This window comes from Rattus norvegicus, chromosome 8, assembly GCF_021556685.1.
Source record: "Rattus norvegicus strain SHRSP/BbbUtx chromosome 8, alternate assembly SHRSP_T2T, whole genome shotgun sequence".
In the NCBI taxonomy this organism is placed as follows: Eukaryota; Metazoa; Chordata; class Mammalia; order Rodentia; family Muridae; genus Rattus; species Rattus norvegicus.
The window spans coordinates 61,527,576-61,550,635 of NC_141541.1; the positions used below are offsets into that span (position 1 = coordinate 61,527,576).

A 23,060-nucleotide genomic window follows, 5' to 3' on the forward strand; every position below is an offset into this window, starting at 1 on the left:
ATACCAAGTTGACAAAAGCTAAGCAGCATACAGAGTCCTTCATGGGCTCCCGTGTTAGCTCCCCAGTTAGTGGTGCTGTCTGTGGTGGTTACAGAACCTTTAGGAGATGCAGCCTTGATAGAAGAAGAACATCACTGGGGGCGGGCTTTGAAGGTTTATAGCCTGCGCTGATTCCTGCTCTCCCGGTGTGGTGCATTGTGCAATCAGGCAACCTCTTGCTCCTGAAGCCACAGCAACCCTTTCCTTTCATGATGGCCGCTGGCACCATAAGCAGAAATAAACTTTCTTCCTCACGTTGTTTGTTGCTCTGCCATCTTGCCACAGCAACAGAAAAGTAAGGGGTGTACGTGCTTCTCAAGGAGTCACCATTGTTGTAAACGACTAGGTGGTAAGAAGAAACAAACTTCGGCAGAAACAAACTCCCTAGAGAAGCATGAAAGCTGTTTTCCCACCACACATCGGGTCATCCGCCCAGGTTTCAAGTCGCAATAAGTAAGAAGAGTCCCTGCCACCATGCAAATGACTGCCCGCAGACCGGACCCTGGGGCGGAGCTAAAGGACCATCCACAGGCAATGTTTGCCCGCTCTGCCGGGACTTTAGCATTTGGAGCAATTCACCAAGCAGTCTGAACCAGTTTGGAGTGGCACGGTGCCTCACAAAAGGAGTAATATAAATAAACATTCTGTTTTTACTGGCACTGTGGAATTTCTGCTACTAATGGGAGCTCATGGATTTGGACCTCTGCACTGAGTCCAGCGAGCCAGGTGAGCGTAGAGACCGATAGCAGTTAACCTGATAGTGGTTAACCTGACTGGGCTTGTTGCAAAATCCCTGTGGCTAATTAGCCGGCAAATGAGCTGTAACGGCTGACTGGCTAACGACGAGGCTGCAGATAATCAAGTTCTTTCTGAGGCCCATTCTGTTTCTTATAAATGCTGATGGTCAGTTCACTGGTTGAAGTTCCCAGAACACCGTTTGTCTCTGGTAGATTCCTGGCTACTGAATAACTGAATAGATTTGTTCGGTTTTTCTGCTTCGGCCTGAGTAAACCTTACCGACTTTATTGTTCTGGGGAATTTAAGCAATTTTGGCCTAGTCATCAGGGCCCGGAGGGGAGGCACAGTGGCCCCGAGAAGCTTTAGGTAAATTCTCCACCGGGCACCTTTCCTAACTGCATATGGGCATTATGGGAAAGTTCGGATTCTCAACTTTCTTCCATTTGTGCTTTGAGTGTCTGAGTTTGATGTTTGCTTTTGCAGTGGAAGAACATGGCGGTTCATGCCTTCTAAGAAAATGTCCTACAATTGAGGTATTATTTTTTTAAAGATTTATTTTATTTATTATATAGAACTATACTGTAGCTGTCTTCAGACACACCAGAAGAGGGCATCAGATCCCATTACAGATGGTTGTGAGCCACCATGTGGTTGCTGGGATTTGAACTCAGGACCTCTGGAAGAGCAGTCAGTGCTCTTAACCACTGAGCCATCTCTCCAGCCCCATACAACTGAGGTATTATAACCCCAGACTTTAAGACATGTTTTTTTAAAATGTCAACTGTGACTAACTTAGGGAAAGTTCTAACCACAGCCTACAATCCCCTGCCTAAAAACACCATTTGCAAGGTTGGAGGGGACTTGTGGGGCCCTCCTGATACAATTCCCCATGCAGTTCCAGGAAAGCCAGGGCTACACGGAGAAACCCTGTCTTGAAAAGAAAACACTAATGAAAAAAAATTAATTTTATTTAATATAAACATTTGGACCCAGTTTTACTAGATTAAAAAGCACAAGTATTGAAAGTATCAAAACTTACTCATGCCTGTGTGCTAATACACCCTGTTGAAGTTGGGCCTGGTTCTGACGCTCCCATGCTCCCAGGACTCAAAATATATTTACAAATACCTTGGCCCCATAGCTAGGCCCTTCTCTGACTAGATCATAACTTACATAACCCACACAACCCATTATTTTAACCTACATTCTGCTACCATGAGTCTATCTTCGCACACCTTCCCCGGGCTGATCCCCCCACGTGGCTCTATCCCAGAATCCTTTCTGCCTGCCGGATGTTTCAGGCCATAGGCTTTTTAATTGACCAGTGATGCATCCGTACAATACACAAGATAGTCTCTCTACACATGGCAACAGCTATGTGAAGGAGACCCAAAGCCCATGGCCCTGTTTACAGAAACTGTGATAATGATTTTGAAGGTCTTGACACTCAAACTTTGTCACTGAATTTCCTACAGGGATTTTTTTTTTCTCCCTGTAAAAATGCGTTTTGTATATAAGGAAAATATTTTCCTATAAGTTCATCTTCCTCATAAATTATGTTCCGTGCAAGAACATGGAGGAACGGGGCAGGTCTGAGCATCCTTCATTTCACATGGTTACACTCTGACATTGAGGTAAGGTTGACGTGCAGGATATCCGGCATTCAGGTAAATACATTAAATATGCAGTAAGCTTTCGGGTTCTGTGAAGTCCTCTATTTAAAACCTGTGTCAGGCTAAGGAGCTTACATTTAGAAATAGCATTAGACTGAGGCCTCCTGTCACTTAGGCCTTCAGCAAAGCCGGTCACTTGTTGGAGATCCCTCTGAGCTCCTGTCTCCAGTCTTTTGCCTGGGGGGAGGCGGGGTTAGAGGGGGCGGGGCCTAAGAAGGTTGCTAGGGAAGGAGCTATTAAGTCATTTCCGACTGTGTGGTTACCAAGGAAACAGCGGAGAGCGACAGAGATTGGCAAGTCAAGGGACATGTTCCCGTCCCAGCTCCCTTCTGCTCTGGTGTCTGGTCTGCTCTGGGCCTGTTGAAAGACCTAAACACTCACGGTCTTAGTATGCTACCATCCTCCCCGATGCTCTGTTCCCCAAACCCTTCTCCTGGCGCAGCTGCTCTGGTCTGATGGAAAAGTTTTCCTCTACCTCCCCAGTGCCAACGCCAGCCTCTCCCTAATTCAGGGGCTGCAGCTTTAGGGACATTGCTAACTCACCTCTCGCATCCGGATCCCTCCACCCTGTTAAATGCAGTATGTGGCTTTAGGTTTTCTCCCTAAAGTATTTAGAGATGGAGGGAGCGTTCTAAAGGGTACCCGAGTAGGATTTCGGTTGGTTTCTGTCTTGACCCTCCACATCAAGATGTAGGGGTAAAGAGAAAAACAAAATCGTGAAGACACATTTGTTGAAAAAATAAAATTTAGTAAAGAGGACAGAAGTAAGGGTTCTGAGTTGAAGGAAACCACGGGTCAAGGGTATCCACTTGGCAGGGCTACCTCTGAATCGCAGGACGGGGCTAATGACTTGAGATTGGCTGGCCGTCCTCTCCTAACTGGCAGTTCGTACCTGGTGTGGTAAAGTCCTGACTTGAGCAATGGTTTACTTGTGCTCCTTGTGTCTTAGAATTGAAGTACTTCCCACACGGATGGTTAGAAGCCTGAGAGCAAACGGTTTCTGTCCCTCTACTCAAAAGAATCTTACGTTTCCTTTACCCTCTCCTGCGCCTTTAATTTCTCCTTCTCTAACAACATTTTCACATGTGTTAGTGCCTCATATTTTAAAAAGACAAGCCCTGGTGAATCCAGCCTCATCAGGCTACTGTGCCCCCTGCTTCCACATAACAGTCCAGACCTACTTTGCTAATTCCTCAACAACCTCAGGGGTCTTTTCCTTTCTCTCTCTCTCTCTCTCTCTCTCTCTCTCTCTCTCTCTCTCTCTCTCTCTGTGTGTGTGTGTGTGTGTGTGTGTGTGTGTGTGTGTGTGTGTGTGTGTGTGTCTTCCTCTCCCTACCCCACCTCCCCACCATTTTCCTCACCTGCCATTTAGTACATCACGGAGTGTGGCTGTTCCTCAGGATCATTTCTGCGTTGCTGTGCAATTCTTGAGGATCACACACTATACCTTTAATCTGCACCATTAACGCGTCGCCATATTATCCTTAAATCTTAAGTCAACTAGAAAAAAAATAATAAACACTGATTTAAAACGTTTGACAGTTTTCACAATGCGAACACCCTTAGGGTCAGTCTTACTGCTTCAGGAGTTAGGAGGAGATGGGCAAGGTTAACCCTAGTCTCTTCATTATCATTATTGTTGTTGTTGTTGTTGTTGTTTTCTGATTCTTCCGGAAGTGCCAGGTGAGCACTCTGTCGATGAGCTACAGCCCCAGCCCTTCCTCTCCCCACCACGAAGGTTCAGTCAGTTCAAGCGAAACAGTTAAAACCTAGAGACTTTCTAAACAACAACAACAACAACAACACCACAAAAGCCTTTACGTTTACTTGTGTGTATGTGCGTAGGCATCCAAACTGAGATTGCCACGCTCGAAGAGCAAGAAGTTACTCACTGAGCTTCCTCCCCAACCCAGAATTCATTTTTATCTCCTATGTTAACATAAGAATCAACTCGGCATAAGTCCACACAACACCCTCAGAGCAGCACAACTTGACATCCACCTACCTCTTACATTGCAACTTTCGGAAGCTTTGGGAGCGATGGAGAACTAGAATGTCTTTCTCGATTTCTTTACCACTCTTTACAGTTGGAATAATAATCGTGAAGTACAAATAGTGATTTTTGTTTCACTCCTTAATAGTGCAAGCTTCATGTCACTGCTGGACTGGAGAGGTGTCTCAGAGATTAAATAGCACTGACTGCTCTTCCAGAGGTCCTGAGTTTAAATCCCAGCTCCATGTGGTAGCTCACAACCATCTGTAATGAGATCTGGTGCCCTCTTCTGGCCTGCAAGCAGGATGCTGTATACATAATAAGAGTTCAGACCCCAGCTTGAGCACAGGGTCACTCACAAAAGCCTGTGACTCCAGTTCCAAGAGATATGATGTCCCCTTGCAGTGTCTATGGGCCCTTACACAGCACATGTACACAAAGATTATTCGAAAAGTCCCCTATGCAGCGTACTTGATAGAAAACAGTGTAATAACATCATTCAAATACCAAGTCTTGTTTCATTGCCTGCTTCCACTGAGTTCCAGAGACAGTTTTATAGAGGTGCATATGCAATTACTTCAAGGTTCCCATCTTGCTTACTTTTCTTTTAGAACTTCCAAATGTCTATGAAACGTCCCCAAGATCATTCAAAGCAGGAAATGGCTGCAAGGATCATTCAGAAGGCCTGGAAAACTTTCCTTGTGAGTTTGTTTATCTGACCCCTTGAGAGAGAACTTATATCTCACAGAGCTGGCGTACAGTGTGTGTGCAGTCCAATAGTTCTTTTGCGTATTCACACATGCTTGTGCCACCCTTCAAGTTACACGTTCACTGTCCGGCTTCAACGGTTAAAATTATTTCATCAGGTTCCAAAACACTTACATTCTTTTTTAGTTAAAACAATTTTTCGGTGTGCAAGTATGTAGGTAAGTGTGGACGTGCTTGTACATGCATGCACACAGAGGCCATAAATAAACCTTAGACACTGTTCCGCGGGATGTAGTCTATTTTTGTTTTTGAGATAGGAACCCTCACTAGCCTTTAACTGGACAAGCAGGTCACAGTGATTACCCAACAAGCCTCACTGACCCTCCCATTTCTGGATCCCAGATTATGAGTGTCCCATCATACTGGGTTTTTGTTTTTGTTTTTTGTTTTTTGTTTTGTTTTTTGTTTTTTGACAGGATTTCTCTGGCTGTCCTGGAACTCACTCATAGACCCAACTTTGTAAACTACTCTGTAAATCCATCTGCCTCTGCCTCCCACGTGCTGGGTTTAAGGGTGTGGGCCACCTCCGCCCAGCCACATTCAGCTTTTTCACATGGGTTCTCATGTTTACACAGCAAGCATTTTATGGACTGAGCCATCCCTCTGGCTCTATTAAGTTTCTGAGTGGGGTCAGATGCTTTGATAATAGATGACCCCCTAAATGTATCACTCATTGACCTGTGATAGTCTTTGTTTCTTGACTCAGCCGTCACATCTGTGACAAAGTGGCATATTTGTTCATCTGATATTTGACTACTCTTGAAGATCGTATGGCTTAATGGGATATTTTATCTGGCCTGCTGCAGTTCTCAGTTATTGTGTTCTTAACATGGATAGAACTGGTCTCATAAGTAATTTTCCAAGTATACTTATCAAGTTGGGTGATGGCCGAGAGGTAAAAATGACTTCACTCCTTTTTATAGTAGTAGCAATTCTGTCACTGAAGGACTCCAGCGGGCCTGCATGGCAAACATGGGGCCTGCTGGTTTTGTCCTTTCTGCTTCCCTCTCCCTTGCTCAACCATTAGATTAATTCCTAGCTGTCCACCAAGGTCTGCTTCCTTCTTTGACTGCTTTGTTCTGCCTGACTCATTCCTGAGCCTGATCCCCAAGGTCCAACAAGGTCAAAGCATCGGGGTTTTAACTATCCTAATTAAGATGCCCAACCAGAACTGACCAATTCAACCTAGCTCATCCTAACACAGACCTCCCCTTTCTCCTCCTTAAAATGAACACTGGCAAAGCTCTTTGCTGCTGTTTCTGCCAGATGCAGAGTCAGCCACCCTGAATCTTTGCCTTTGTTTAGTGTTGGAAGTGATGTTTAGGTATGATACACGCCTTATCTGGGGTCCACAGGGGCGCACCCTGCAGTGTATTGGTCCCTTCAGTTACTGGCCCAGTGGTTTTTTGCCAGGTTATAAAGCTGTTTCCAGCCCACAAGACCACCATCAGATCAATCAAATCTTGCAAATCTACCTTTGCCTCTTGAAAAGCTATAAACCCTGTGCTTCCAGTTGTTTTAAACTTCCACTCTCTATAAATGCCACATCCGCTCCTCCTACCCCCTTCTTTTTGTGTCTTCTCTGGTGGCTGAAATTTCTTACAAGTTACAGGCCGAGTATTGTTTGGTCTTATCTTTTAAATCTGCTTATCAACTCTGAATCTTATAATTGGAGAATCTAGTCTGTTTACAGCAAAGGTTATTAATGGTAAGTAAAGACTCCCGGTGTTTGCTTGTTTGTTTTGGTCATTTTCTTGGATATTTTTCATTATTATTATTTTTTTTTGGTTCTTTTTTTTGGAGCTGGGGACCGAACCCAGGGCCTTGCGCTTCCTAGGCAAGCGCTCTACCACTGAGCTAAATCCCCAACCCTGATATTTTTCATTATTTTATTGATGGTTTATGGTTATTCGATGGTGATTGATTCTTCATTTCCCTTTGGTCCACAGGCTCTAGCTGAGTTTATGCCTCCGTGTGCTGTCAGGACACTAGCTATCCTTCATTCACCTTGGAGTTTAGACAAATTTTCACTTAACCATCAGTCTGTCGCCTCGAGGATCTTATTCATTTCCTCGTGATCATTATTTGACATTTGTCAAGTATTTTGGGCCTATTGATCCTGCAGATCTCTGGAGCCAATACATTGCTGTGTCCTTTTTTGCAAGACCTCTCTTGTGCTCCTGCACTAAGATTTGCACACCCGGTATCCCCATTAATTTAATAGAGTAGCCTCTTAATGAGTAGTCTGCTCCAGAAGATGGGTCTAGCAGCATCAATATAGTGTACAACATTGGCTTTGTTTCCACTGAGCACCACAGCTACTTCTTTGTGGTGTCTTTAACTATAAGGGATGACTTTGGGCACAGTGCACACAAGGGACAGCCTACTAGCTACTTCTAAAAACACTCACTGTCTGGGGGCCAACAAGAGTGGAGGCAGTAGTGGTACAGGTAGCTATGGCATGAACAGCAGTAGGAGTGGGTACTCAGGGTATGGCTACACTGTGGAGAGAACGGCAGCCTCTCTCAGATGATGGGCTTTCCCCCAGTTACAGTTATGCCCTGCTTCTAGCAAAGCCTACTTGATGTGGGTGTTCCAGCTGGGCTGAGGGGCCTGAAGAGCACCATGACAGGCTTTCCACTACCTCAGTGTCAGTGCCCACAGGGGTGGGGTAGCTGGAGCCAAGGCATTTCTTTCTGCCATTCCCGGGATAGGGCAGCAGCTGGAGCCCCTCTAGCGAGCATATGTGCCACACTCTGGGCCTCAGAATGCAAGCACACAGACCGCCTGTTTCTTGAGGTCCCTGCTCTCTCTTCCCGTTCATCAAAACTCTATCCTTTCCGATGCAGAGCATCCAACTAGCAAAGCACACAGTGAGTCTTCAAGGGCAGGCAGCATTTTCAAGGAAGCTGCCCTACAAGCCAGTGGAGTAGGTGTCTGTGGAGGGGAGGAGTGTGCAGGGATTTCTCACCCCTAGAACACTTCACATTTACACAGCAGGAAATGTCTCCAGATGCCACTAGCTATAGCAGCCTGTGTAGTCACCTGGAGACAGTGAAGTCCTTGTCTAAAACTCATCTACTATTACAGAGTTCTGGTTGCTTATCTACCTAGACCACCAGCCTGGGAGAGCTGTGAGGCTGTGAGGCTGCCTGCATCCTAGCTGACAAGATCCGTAGGGACTCTTCTGTCCACCCTCTCCCGCAGGAGGAGGGGAAGCTTCCTTCTGTGGATGTGGAGCTGGGGTGGGAGCTTCAGAAATGTTTTTCTTTCTACACTGTTATCCCAAACCTCTGTATTTCTTCCCTCCCTCCCTCCCTCCCTCCCTCCCTCCCTCCCTCCCTCCCTCCCTCCCTCCCTCTGTCCTTCTTGATTCATTCCTCTCACTTAGCACTTAAGCATCCCTTGAAGTCACTCACCTCAGAATGAGGCTATGCCTGCTAATTTGCTTCTTTTCAGAATTGGTAGATGCTAGGCTGTACCTAGCACCCCCTCCTTCCTTGAGAAGTTTTGATGTCAGGGTAGCACCAGGCTCCTAAACAGAGCTGGAGAGAGAGTTTATGGCTGAGATTTTTTGCCTGCAAAAGTGTTGATTGCCTCAGCCAAACCACATGGGCGAGGAGTTTTTGTTTTCCCTAAACGGTGTTCAGTTTGAAGCTCCATTTCTCTCGTCCTGCGGAACTACTCCCATCTGTGTTTCTGTGCAGTGGTGTGAACAGCTAATAAATGCTAGCAGCACAGCTCAATGGGCAAAGGCAACTGCCACCAGCTGGTGACCTGAGTTCTATCACTGGGCCCCACATGGTAGAAATGTTGTCCTCTGATCTCTAGTCGTGTACTGAGGCAAATAAATAAATGTAAAAAAACTTTCAAAATGATACTCTTAGAAAAGCAGAGAATCTAGTTTTAACCATAAAAATCTGGGTTTCAATCTTTAGAATGTTTCCGTGTTCCAGCATTTTAAAAGTCTGATTGACTTACGAAGACAAGGGGAGCCTCGCCAGATAGTGAAGTACATTAACCCTAAAGAGGTAAGACTTATTTATGACTAACACAGCATCTTCTTATCAGTTCAATGTTCCCTTGTTTGCTTCTTAACAAACTTTTGTTGATCTATTGAGTACATATTGAAAACTCTGAAAGCACAGATATATACTTAAATGACTTGCCCCAAAGCAAACACCACCAAACTATTCCCTAGTTCACTGCCAATCACTTACAACCCAAGCCCTTCCATCCAATCTAGACATGTTCATTTTGACTTCAGCATTGTGCATTAGTTTCTACTTTGGAAGCATGTCTTGAGGTGCTGTCCCCGTTGGCTTTTCTGTTGTTGTTGATGTTGTTTTTGTTTTTTATCAACTTGACATTAAGCTCAAGTCATTATGGAAGAGGCAAATCTGTAGGGCATTTTCTTGATAATGATTGTTCTGATGATGACTGACCTGGGTCAGCCTTGAGTGCAAGAGGTCCTTGATTGTATATGAAAGCAGGTTGAGCAGCCATGGTGAGCAAGCCAGTAAGCAGCATCCCTCCATGGCCTCTGCTTCAGCTCCTGCCTCCAGGTGCTTTATAAGAGGAGGGGAAACCTAAGCTATCATCCTCACTCTCTTGTCATATGATGTCCTCAAAGAAGGAAGGTCCTTTGTAGATGCTGACACCACAGCCTCCAGAACTATAAGGAAAAGACTTAACCGTCACCAGTGTTTTGTTACAGTGACAGAAAGTCAACCGACACACACCAGAACCTCTTCTGCTCCATTCCTGAGCATTCAACCAGAGAAACTCAATAATCCACCAAAAGACAGGAAATGCCCATAGTACTCACAGCAGCTCTGTTAAAAGCTGCCATGACGAACTACTAGTAGCAATGAGAAACAAACCACACATCTACATGGATGGGTCTTACACTTTATCAAAACTGAAAGTGAACAAAAAGCCAGGCACCCAAATAGTATACAAGGTATGGTTCCTTTTGTGTGAAGTTTGAAAGCTGGCAACATTAATCTATGAAGATAGAGATTTTAAAGATACCCATCTGGGGGGGTTGGGGATTTAGCTCAGTGGTAAAAAAAAAAAAAGATACCCATCTGGGAAGGTCACAGGACTGTGATGCTGAAAGTGTTTATGGTTTTTATATGCCTTACAGAGCCACAGAATATCCAAACATTTCACAGAACTACACACTTAAAACCTGTCTGTGCCTGATGATGGTGGTTCATACCTTTAATTCCAGCCCTGGGGAGGCAGAGGCAGGCAGATTCCTAAGTTCAAGGACAGCCAGGGCTATACAGAGAAACCCTGTCTTGAAAAAAACAAAACCAAAAGAATTGTTCAAAATTTAGTGACAATGTATGAATGAACAACATCACCATTCAAATATAAAAGTTTATGCAGAATTTTATACTTCATATTTAATTTATAAAGGTTTTAGACAGGAGAAAATTATTCTGAAATATGACAAGATTTTCAAACTATAATACCTAGTTTCTAATCTAACCTAATATAAAGGAGATAGTTATGAATTGTATCCAGATAAGGGGGGGGTCAAGGGTTCCCCCATTTCTTTTTAGAAAAAAAGACTTGAAAGATTTATTATACACAATTCTCACAGAAATTTGGATCTTTTTTGACTTAGCAAAAGCTAGTTACGAAAGATCCATCTAGTGTTGAGCTTGAGTGGACCAATTATATTTTTTCCTGACTTTACTTACAAGGTAATATTTTATATGTAAGTCATATGTTTGAGGACTTACTCTTTCTGATTTACAGATAGCAAGTCACTTAGGGTTTGGTTTATTTTATTTTTCATTATTATTTTGATACAGGCTCTCTTTCTAGTCCTGGCTGTCCTGGAGTTCACTGTGTAGACCATGCTGGCTTTGAACTCTCAGAGATCCACCTGCTTCTGCCTTTGGAGTGCTGGGACTAAAGGCGTGTGACATCATAGGATTGTATTTATATGTTGCACAGACAGGAGAGTTAGGTAGTACTTTTCCAGCTATCCTAAGTGCTGTCCATTAAGTCCTTAGCTCGCAGAGTACTTTATGATTTCAGGGCTGGAGAAATGGCTCATCAGTTAGAGCTCCTCCTGCTCTCCCAGAGAACCCAAGTTCCACTCCCAGCATCCATGCTGGGCAGCTCACAACAGCCTGTAACTCCAGCTTCCATGGACACCTGCACTCATGTGCACCCATAATTAAAAATAAAAATGTTTTATGATTTAAATCTAATTACTTGAAGCATATTCATCTGACCTGTTGCATGAACAGTAAATATCAGTTCGATAGAATCGATAGAATGGGAGACAGCCAAATGGCGCTCGTGGGATGCTGAAGGGACATTCTCCTATTTTCCTACAGGCAGAGCTCCTAGATGCTGCTGCTGGCGTCCAAGTCCGATTCAGACTGGGCGGGGTGAGTATGCACGAATTCTCATTTGATAGGTTTGCTTTTCTCTTTTCTTGAAAATACAATGTATTCCTCACATAATTTGTCTTATGAATCATTATATAAACACTATCTATATATCATTATAGATTATATATATTATCTATATCACAGTATAGATATATGACATGACTTTATGTAATATAGCACATAGTTTCCTGTATTCTTTCCTGTTTCTCCCCTCCCCTCCCATCAAGAGACTTCCTGTCTCTCATTAGAAAACGAAGAGACCTCTAAGGGATGATGATATGATGTATGATATATGATGTGATAAAATAAAAACTAACACACCAGAACTGGACAAAATGAACAGAAGGAAAAGAACCCAAGAGAAGGCACAAGAATCAGAGACCCACTTGTTCGCACACTCAGGAATTCCATAAAACGACTAAATCGGAAGCCATCGTTTATGTGGAGAGGACCTGGTGCAGACCCCTGCAGCCCGCACCGCTGCCTCAGTCTCTGAGCTTTGCCCATGCTGATTTAGAGGGGTTGTTTTCTCGGTGTCCTCCATCCCTCTGGCTCTTAGATTCTTCCCACCTCCTCTTCCACAGACTTCCTTGAGGCACAAGAGGAGGGATTTGGTGCAGGCAAAGCTGCTCTGAAGACAGTTGAACCAGGCATCGATCTATGCATATAGCCGGATGTCATTAGGAGTCATTTTATTGTAACTTTTGTTTTGAATCGGTAGTATTTGGTTTACCCTCGGTCCCCGGACTATTTAGAGTCAAGTGCTTTCGGGTATGGGTTCCATCCAATGGAGTGGGCCTTAAGTCAAAGAAGATGCTGCCTGGCTACTCCTGAAAACTTTGTGCCACCATTGCCCTAGCATGTCTCGTAGGCAGGACAGCATCGTGGATCAAAGGTTTGGCACTGTGTTGGTGTTTACGTTTCTCTGTTGGAAGTGTGCAGAGCTCCTTCCTGTAACAAAGACGCTAGAACTTCAGGGTAGGCTCTGCGTAGGCACCAGCTTGACTTCCTCAGGTTTGGTGAGTTGTGTAGGCGTTCTCCTCAGCAGTGGGGGCTTTTTGTCAGTTTGTGGAGAGCGACCCTTAGCAACATCCTGGATTGTTTGGGGGGGGGGATTCCCATGGGACAGCTTTGTCCAATAACGCAGCTACATAAAACCCAGTCCTGGGACAGGATGCTTCATCTGTTGGCAGAGATGGCCAGATGAGACTCTGTCTTCCCCATGGTTTGGTGATGTCATTTAGATCGCCTTCACATATGCGTGTCTTAGGGTTTTGCTGTGAAGAGACACCATGACCAATGTTATTCTTATAAAGGAAAACGTGTAATCACAGCTGGCTTAGTTTTAGAGGTTCAGTCCCTTATCATCATGGCAGGAAGCATGGTGGCATGCAGCAGACACGGCGCTAGAGAAGGAGCTGAGAGTTCTGCATCCTGATCTGAAGACAGCAGAAGGAGACTATGTCACACTGGTGTAACTTGAGCATGTGTGACCTAAAAACTCTGCCTCCACAGTGATGCCCTTCCTCCAACAAGGCCACACCTCCTAATAGTGCCAGTCCCTATTGTCAAGCATTCAAACATGTGAATCTATGGGGGTCATAGCTAATCAAACCACCACATGTCTATTTTAGGAAGCCTCTACTGTTATTAGGATAGAATTAAATTACTCTTTAATTTTAGCTGTCTCTCCCCATATTCCTTCCTTACTCCCCTCTCCCATTCTATCTATAACTATTTTCTTTCCTGCTCTAACAAGATCTGTCCCCTCTTGTCCCTTACTCTATAGCTAACCTATGTGGTTCTACAGATTGTAGCTTGGTTATTGTTGGTGTAATAGCCACATATAAACAAATACATGTCATATTTGTATTTCTGAGTCTAGGATTCCTAAATTGGGACATTTTTTCTAGTTCTCTTCATTGACCTGTACATTTCATGATTCTATTGTTCTGTAATGGCTACGTAATAATAATGCAAGGCGTAAATGTGCTGCATTTTCTTTATCCAATCTTGTGTTGAGTGGCATGTAGGTTGTTTCTAATTCCCGGCTATTATAGAGCATCAGGGCACACGGTTGGGCAAGTGACGAAGGATGAAACATTCCTTGGGTTTACACCCAAGTGTGATGGCAGAGCTGGATATTGGGGTGGATCAGTTCCCATCTTCCTGCTTTCCATAGTGGCTGTACAAGTTTGCACTCCCAGCAGCAGATAGGTGTTTCCTCTCCTCTACATCCTCGCCGGCATGGGCTGTGACTTGTTTGATTGATTTTAGCCCTTTTGGCAGGTATAGGTGTAAGGTGAAATCTCAAAGTGGATTTGATTGATATTTTCCTGAGAAGAATGTTAAACATTTGTTTCTTAGCCATTAGAGTTTCCTTTCTTGAGAATTCTGTTTAGATCTGTACCCCATTTTTTAATTGGGCTATTTGTTTTGTTGATATCCAAAATACAAAAAACTAGATGTTAGACCTCTACCAAATGTGAAGTTGGTAAAAATCTTCTCCTGTGTGTAGGCTGCTGCTTTATCTCTCCGAATGGCGGTGTACTTTGTAGTACAGAAGCTTCTCAATTTCATGAGATCCCATTTATTAATTTTTGATCTTAGTGCGTGTGCCAATGGTGTTCTGATCAGAAGTCTCGTGCCAATAAGTTCAAGTCTACGCCCCGCTTTCTTCCTCTTCTATCAGGTTCAGTGATCTGGTTTTATGTTGAGGTCTTTGATCCATTTGGGTTGAGTTTTGTGCAGAGTGATAAATATGGATTTTTTTTTGCATTTTTCTACATACAGATATCCAGTTTGACCAGTACTCTTTGTTGAAGATGCTGTCTTTTTTTTCCAGTGTGTATTTCTTGTTTTTTGCTTGTTTTGTTTTGTCAAAACTCTGGTGTCCATAGGCATTCGGATCTATAACTGTATCACCAATTCCATTCATTGATCAATGCCAGTACCATGCTGTTTTAATTTCTATAACTATAGTATAACTTGAAATCAGGGATAGTGATGTCTCCCAAAGTTCTTTTATTATTCATATTGCTTTATCTATTCTGGGGTCATTTTCATATGAAGGTGAAAATTATCCTTTCAGGATAGGTGAAGTGCGTGTGCCAATGGTGTTCTGATCAGAAGTCTCGTGATAGGCATCTTATTCTTTAGGTTTTCTTCTATGGTTTTGTTGAAAATATTTTCTGTGCCTTTGACCTGTGTTCCTTTTCCTTCATCTCTTCCTATTATTCTTAGAGTTGGCCTTTTCACAGTGCCCCAAATTTTCTGGATTTTGGTGCCAGATGCTTCTTAGACTCAACAATTTTTCTGCCCAAGGTATCCATGTCATTGATGGCCAATGAGTCTCTTTTCTGTTTCTTGTATTCTGTTGGTGAGGCTTACCTCTGAGATTTCAGTTCAAGTTCTTGAAGCTTTCATTTCAAGCTGTGTTTTCTTTATTGATTCTATTTCCACTTTCACATCATGAACTGTTTTATTCATTTCCTAGCACAGTTTGCGTTTTCATAGATTAAAGGGTATTCTCTGTCATTCACAGTGACTGTTTTAAGGTCCTTTGCTTGGGCTTCAGTTATATCCCGTTTCTTAGGACTTGCTGTGGTAGAGTTGCTGGGCTCTAGTAGAGATATTGTTCTGACTATTAATTGTATTTTTATGCTGGTGTCTAAACATCTCGGTTTGGGAAGACTGCAATTTGAGGTGCTGATACCTGGTCTTGTCTTGGGTGGGTGGGTGTTTTGTTTCTTGGTTTCTGTTGCCCTCCCTGGTTCTTAGGAGATTTAGTGGCTGTGTGTTGGCTGATAAGAAAAAATACTGGGATCCTGATAGGTGTGACCACTGAGGGTTCCTGCTAAAGTGTGTTTCTAGGTATTGGGAGCTGACATGTAAGAATGGGTATAGGCTAGGAGGAAGGTGTTAAGGGATCCACAGGAAGGAGGAAACCAGGGTGTTCCACCAAGACCTGCCTAGTCCCCTAGGGCTAAGGGCAGAGAGTGAGGAGAGGCCACAGGAGGAGGCCTGCTACAGAGCCAGGAATGAGACTGGGGGATTGGGCTTGGAGAACGAAGGAGGTGAAGATCTTCAGTGGCCTTCGGGTTCCTAGGAAGTACCTGCTGGAGTTAGGAGCTAGGATAATGTCCCGTGCTATCGTCTCGCCAGCAAGAACGACGCGCGGACACCAGGATCCTTCTGCAGCAATATTGCATCTTGAAGAGGAGAGAGCGAGGCCCAGAATGGCGCTGCTTATATACACCCTAATGTGGCGTGTCCACGCCTGATTGGTTGCTTACCCATGATCTCATAGGCACGCCCCGGAGTGGGCAAAGACCTGGCACGAAGGCACTCTTGCACATGCACACACAGTTAACTTCCTGAAAGGAAGTCGGCTGGCGCGGCGAAGGCTGGCGCCATCTTGTAATGGCAGAGGCTATCCTGGCCTTCCACGTGGGGCGCAGTGGAAGCCAGCGCCATCTAGCGGTGGCGAATGTTATTGCGGCCCTCTACAGGATAAAACTGTGTGTGTGTGTGTGTGTGTGTGTGTGTGTGTGTGTGTGTGTGTGTGGTGGGGAGGGGGTGTTAGGAGGTGAAGATCTATGTGATCCACCTGAGATGGGCTGCAGGAAGGAGGGTCGAAAAGGGAAGGATGCAACAGGTGAAATGTTCCAGAGCTAGGAATGAGACTGGGGGGTTGGATTTAGTGGAGAGGAGGGATAGGCAAAGAGGAAGTTAGCCTACAGTTTCCCTGGCTTGCCCGGGAGTTCCCTGGAGTTGAGGGCTAGGATAAAGCAATGAGTGGGGGAGGGAGGCTAGGAGGGGGGGATCTGTGTTGATCCCCTGGAGAGGGGGCAGTAGGCGTAGGGAGGCCTCTGCAGGTGGTCTGCGGCTGTTAGGATGAGCCTAGAGGATTGGCTTCGGAGGAGGAGAAGAGCTGTAGTCAGTGTAGTTAGCCAGCCTGCTTCCTTGACCGGAGTCGTCATTTGGTACTTTAAAAGCACACTTACATGGAGTTTGAAAGCATTTTTAAAATGTAACCCATTTCCATTATTGCACTACAATGATTCTTTGAACTCTCCCATCTACAGGTTAAATTTCCACCTGAGATATACTATAAAATTTTTACTCACAGACATATCGAAGATCTGTGTGCTAACAGCCCTCGAGATTACACAAAGCTTCCGGCAAGATACGCATCTCATAACAAAGACGATCCACCTCAGGTGGAGGACAACAGTGGCTGGTATCGCCGCATAGAGAACAATGGCTGGAGGCCTGTCTCCAATAGAGTAAGAAGACTGAAACAGTACTTGCTTTCATTTTGTATATTTAGAAGCTCACCTTGAGTTCGAAATTAATCTTGATTTTTAAAAATAAGAAATGTAATTGAAAAAAATCACTTAACTTACCTATTCTGGGGTTGTTTATATAAGGATAATAACTTATCTTTTCATTTATTTAAATTATGTGTGTGTGTGTGTGTGTGTGTGTGTGTGTGTGTGTGTGTGTAAATGATGTGTGTGCAAGCCTGGAAATATGTGCTCCAGTCCTGCCGAGGTCAGAGTACAGCTTTAGGGGTTGGTTCTCTCCTTCCACTGTGGTTCTTAAGCTCATAGCCATGTCACCAGTGGTATTTCACACACTTTCTTACATTTATCTTTAATCGGTGGTAGGTCGTTTCTCTGCCGCAGGTGAAATGAACCAATTGAAGCCAGATTAGATTATATTAAAGGCAGGTTTATTGGGAAGCTGCTCTTGGGTGGGCCAGTTCCCCAAGGACCAAGGCCAGGGAGGTCATCATGTGGAAAGAGGGTGGGCGGGGGAGGAGAGAGAGAGAAGAGAGCATGCAAACTGAGAGAGAAGAGGAGAGAAGAGGAAAAGATGAGAGAGAGAGAGAGAGAGAGAGAGAGAGAGAGAGGCAGAGAGAGACAGAGAGAGAGAGAGAGAAACAGAGAGAGAGAGAGAGAGAGAGAGAGAGAGAGAGAGAGAGAGAGAGAGAGAGGCAGAGAGAGACAGAGAGAGAGAGAGAGGCAGAGAGGCAGAAATGTCTGGATTATAGAGGGGGGAGCCTCTGGGGAAAGGGCAGCCCAGGCTCTGGGCTGGAAAGTTCAGGGTTAGGGCAGGGTTTGCCAGGTAGGGACTGAGGGATGCTGGGAGAACCCGGAAGGCAGGTCTCCTTTGGTTCGCAAAATATGCACCTCCACTCCTTGTCCTGGTCCAACCTTGTCCCAGGTTTGAAACCAGGCCACGATTATTTGCTCTCTGCTGACCATCTGCTGAAAACACAGATGATAGAATGCTCTACATACCAAGTGCTTCAATGTTTCAGATGTTTGACATGACCCAGGCGGGAATACCATCAGTACTTTGTTGCATGTCTGTCACCTGTTAGGCTAGTTCCAGACGGCAAGAGCAGTAATAAGAAGACACACAGTCCTCCCTCACAGAGGCTGCCTGTACCTAGAGATAGTCAAGTAGGCAGGATGCTTTAGCGCAGTGTGGTAAGTGATTAAACAGGGCAAAGGATAGGGAAACACAGCAGCGCTGTCTAGTACTCATGAGGAGAGGGGATATGTTGGAACTGGGAACATAATCAGCTAGGAGGACATAAGACAGGCACTTCTGTTGTGGGTGGATACAAGGCTTGAGGATTAGAGCCGTAAAGCCAGCAGTACTAGGAAGAGGTATGTTCAGGTGAGGTGAGACAGACATGCTTAGAATAGGTTTACTGTCCATTCACTCAAGAACTGAGGGAATACCTCGGAACACACGTAGTTTGTCACTGTTGCTGTAACGTGCTTCTGTGGTGCTCCTAACGTAATTAGAACTACCTCGAAAAGGTCTGTCTTCTCTTCTGATCCTCTCTTGCATATTCCTATCAGCACATTGGTGTTCTTGTCTGGAGAGAGTAGAGTTAACATTGTCATTGTCGTCACAGTCAGTATGTTAACCCTGTAAACACCTTCGCTGCCATAGTTTTGGATGCCAACTGAAAATGAAGTGTTGGAGAGCACAAAGGAAAGCGAATTTCATTTCTCCAAACTGAAGAGAAAGCAAGATCTGGAAAAGAAAAGAAAAATTAAAAAAATTGAGTGGATGAGGCAAATGTAAGTCGATGACTCAGTCTTATTAAAGAAATATAGGGTATTTTTGAGGAAAAAAAAAACCAGAATTGTGTAAGGCTTACAGAACAGTCATAACCATGACATTGTGACTGGTGTAGAAGCAGGGATGACTGCGGTCCAGACCACAGACCTGAGAGACAGACCCATATACACTCTGTGAGTCCATTTTCTTTAAACAAAGCACATGGTTTATTCTCTGCCCACGGCAACTTAGAGGAGGAAGGATTTTATTTCAGCTTGCAGGTTATCGTCCATCACTAAGGGAAATCACTTGGGGTAGAAACCATGGAAGAATGCTGCGGTGCTGGCTTATCCTTAGCTCAGGACCATTGCCCAGAGAATTGAGTGGAGCAGGGCAGTGTGGGTCTTTCTACATCCAGTAACAGTCAAGGCAACCCCCACAGACATATCCAGAGGCCAGTCTGCTTGGGACAATCGCAGGTGATTAGGACTAAGGGATTGCATTTAGAAAAGATACTTGGGGCTGGAGAGATGGCTCAGTGGTTAAGAGCACTGTCTGCTCTTCCAGAGGTTCTGAGTTCAATTCCCAGCAACCACATGGTGGCTCACAACCATCTGTAATGGGATCTGATGCCCTCTTCTGGCCTGCAGGCATGCATGCAGGCAGAAAGCTGTATGATGTATACATGTTTAAAAAAATCATAAAAAAAAAAAGAAAAGATACTCTATAATTTTGACTGGGAAATCAGTTCGCTTACATTCAAGGTTATTACTGGTAAGAATTTACTCCTGACTTTTTCCTAGTGGTTATATGGCCACTGTTTCTTCCTACCTTGTTTATCTTGATGGTTTGGAGGCTTTTCAGTAATCGGAGAATTACACTTTCTTTCAAAGACTGCGAGGGTTCTGGTTTTTTGTCTTTTGTTTTGTTTTGTTTTGTTTTTTTCAGGTCTCCTGGCTTTTACAGGAGATAGAGGTCTTCGCTGAGCTTCTCTTGTAGGTCAGGTCTAGTGCCGAGGTGGTTCCCTTGGCTCCTGCTTGTCTCAGAAAGTCTTTGTCTGACAGAACTCTGTTCATACTGTTGGTCACCTCACGGCAATCCTCACGGTTTTTGTGTGTATCAGATTCTGTCGGGGTCTTGGACCTCCATTCCTGCACAGCTACATCTTCCCACCAATGCTAGACATTTGATTGACAAGGTTCTGTGTCTTTCTACTTTCTGTCATTTTGTAGCAATTCAAAATTTTATACCACTGCCTTGCCTATCGGAGTTTTTCTTCATCCCTCCCAACCCCCTGTCTATAATATTACAAAAGATCTTTCTTTATGTTCATTTTTTTCCCTCCTGGTTTAATGTGATGGTGAAACTGTCAAGGGCACATTTAATTCCAATCCGTGAATTCCTCACTTGAAAAGTTATTCTTTTCATGATCTGTATCTGCTAAAAGTTTCATTTATAAATTTCCCCAATTTCCTTGAATTTTCTGTAATTCTCCTGTATCTCCCAGGTTTCCTTAGATTTGTTACAGCATTTCACTAGTATTTCTTTAGGTCCGTAGTTAGAGTTCTGCTCCCTTGGAAGATTGGTGTTACTTTTTCTCCATACGTCTGTGTCTACACCTGCTGGGTCAGTTGGGCTAGCTTTATGAACTAGCTCTCAGAATTAGAAGCCATCTCCCTAAACTTGTCTCTTTGAACGTTGGCCTGGCAAAGGGCACTGGCTTTCTTCCCTGTTGGCCATAGACATAAACTCCAGCAGTGGAGTCGAAGGAGTCCATTCTTCTCTGCATGTCCTGGTGGGTGGCAGCATGGAGCCACCCGAGTGACTATGTTCGTATACTAGGTTTCCAGCACGTTGACTGCCGTGAGGCCAGGGATGAGGAGCATAGTGGGACTACTATTTCCTCAGGCACTGAGGCTGCAAAGCATCTTTACCTCCTTTTACCACAGATGAAGGTCTTCTTCTCTAGGCATTTCTTATAGCGTGGCCTAGTAATGACAGCAGTCCGGTGCCGCTGCAATATCTGTCTTCTCAATGGATTTCTGGGTCCTGTGTTTTCAATAACGACTACCAATGTCTCTCCCTCTTTGTGTTTGGAGGGAACAATGACCTTGAAGTAGTGCTTAAAATATTACCAGACAGATAGGAAGAGGGTGCGCTGAGTCAAATTTGAATGTCGTCTTCCCAAGTTCCCTAGTTCCTTAGTTCCAAGGTTCTTCTACTCATAATTTGATGTAGATTTTCTTTGTATCATGAAACTTGTGTCAGGTAATTAAGTGACATCTTTCTGGCTAGTGATTAAATCACCTCAGGGATATTCTATCACACTGGCCTTAGTTTAGAAGTATATAGAACAAAAGCTTAATTTATAATTTAAATATATAATATAAACAACAACCCCCCTCAACGGTGTCTACCTCTAATCACTTCCTGTGCTAAATGTGTGTCTCTCGCTTTCCCTGGGTCAGGTACTACCTGGGCAGCCTGGAGGCCAAGGTAACAGACCGTGAGACACTAGTTCTAATCCACAAAGCAACAAAAGGCCTAATCAAGAGTATCGAAGATGGCGGAGTGGACTCTGTGATGGAATGGGAAGTCGATGAGGTGCTGAACTGGACAAACACGCTCAACTTCGATGAGTAAGTGACAGCAGTTCTCAGAGGACAAAGCCCTGTGTTTTTTCTTCCATAAAATCTCTGTTTGTAGGTTGAACCTTAGGGCTCTGAACATAACCTTCAAAAATAGTATTGTCCTCAAGAAAAGGAAAAACTGGTTTTGAGGAAAGAAAATTATAGTAAGGCAGAAGAGTACACTTTAGCAATTATGCCTAACGAATTCTACTTAGTTTTACTTTGGGACTTAGAAACAAGGATAAGACCATAAGATTAATTATGTGAAGAATAGACTCTGGGGGTTGGAGAGATGGCTCAGCGGTTAAGAGCGCTGACTGCTCTTCCAGAGGTCCTGAGTTCAATTCACAGTAACCACATGTGGCTCACAACCATCTGTAGTGGGATCTGGCGCCCTCTGCTGGAAGACAGGTATATTTGCAGGCAGAACAGTGCACATAATAAATAAATCTTAAAAAAAATAAAAGGCTGTCCAAAGGTTCAGTTCCCAGTAACCACATGGTGGCTCACAACCATCTGTAATGTGATCTGATGCCCTCTTCTGGTGTGTCTGAAGGCATCTATAGTGTACTTACATAAAATAAATAAATAAAGCTTAAAAAAAGAATAGCTTCAACTTATATGGCCTAGTCATTTTAGATATTAAAAAACTGTATCAGTAACATAAACAGCCATTAAAAGGTATCATTAGAATTTTGTGCAGTGGGAATTCGGCTGTTCAATACAGTTATCAAGTGAGTGCCAATCAGATGACCAGCATGGTCAATGACCAGTGTTGGCAAGCGCGCTGAGGGTGGCGCCGTCACATCCGGCTGGCAGGATCGTGCAGCGGCTCAGTCACTTTGGAAAATGGCTGATAATTTCTCAAATGTTGCTACATAACCCAGCAATTCCACTCTGAAGCAGGTATAAAGAAAAATGAAAATATACGTCCGCACAAGAACCGCCTGAACGTTTACACAGACATTTTATAATGAGGAACAAACTATGTCCTGGTGTCCATCGGTTGATTAGGCAATTTAAAAGCAGCATGTCCACACAATGTAGTAAGACATGGGAATACTGGTGTGTGCGTGGTGTCAATGACACTGTTAGACACTGTATGTTAGTGGCTCCTCAGGCTGTGGAGTCGGGGTTATAGGATAGCCGTAGGTGAGGGGTGTGGCATGTCCCTTCAGTGTAATGATGTTTGAAAATTGACCATGGCGAGCCGTACACATGCTGTGTACTAACCAGCTCCAGACCATACACATCTCATGAGTGGATGGGAGAGCAAGCAAGTTTCAAGATAGCAAAGCTGTTAAAAATGTCCAACACGTGTTCAGCTACAACAGGAAGTGTGGATATCGCATTGGCAAAGAGAAAAATTAAAAAGAACTGGGAGATGCTAAACAGCGGGAGGTAATGCCTGGGCCATACCGGGGCTGGCCCTGGGAGTGAAGGCGCTAGTGTGAGAACAGGAGAGCCTGCCCCACTTCCTGCTGATGGCCTCGCTGGAGTAGGACAGAGACCTCACCCTGTGGTGCAGATAAGGAGGCTGCTGACTAGCTCAGCCACCACCCAGGCCCAGATCCAGGGCTTTGTGTTGGCTCACCCCAAAAATCTATATTACCTGTGAACATTTGGGGCACGCGAAAGGGCCAGTCCTGCTGATCCAAAGCTGCGGGATCTTATGACACAGGGCGACAGGAAGAGTCCTGGTCGGGATCTAATA

General features: G+C 44.4%; 1 protein-coding gene across 5 annotated transcripts in view; it reads left to right on the plus strand.

Moving 5' to 3' along the window:
• The first annotated feature begins 199 nt into the window (after positions 1–199).
• Positions 200–23,060, plus strand: part of C8h11orf65 (similar to human chromosome 11 open reading frame 65) — a 28,323-nt gene continuing 5,462 nt past the window's right edge. The window contains 8 exon segments of one of the 5 annotated variants that reach the window (NM_001024265.1): positions 625–765; positions 1,261–1,310; positions 5,055–5,144; positions 9,150–9,242; positions 11,574–11,627; positions 16,718–16,918; positions 18,606–18,736; positions 21,185–21,355. In NM_001024265.1, the coding sequence (NP_001019436.1) occupies positions 5,064–5,144; positions 9,150–9,242; positions 11,574–11,627; positions 16,718–16,918; positions 18,606–18,736; positions 21,185–21,355 (731 nt within the window). In that variant the 5' untranslated portion in view covers positions 625–765; positions 1,261–1,310; positions 5,055–5,063. 5 annotated transcript variants of the gene reach the window in all.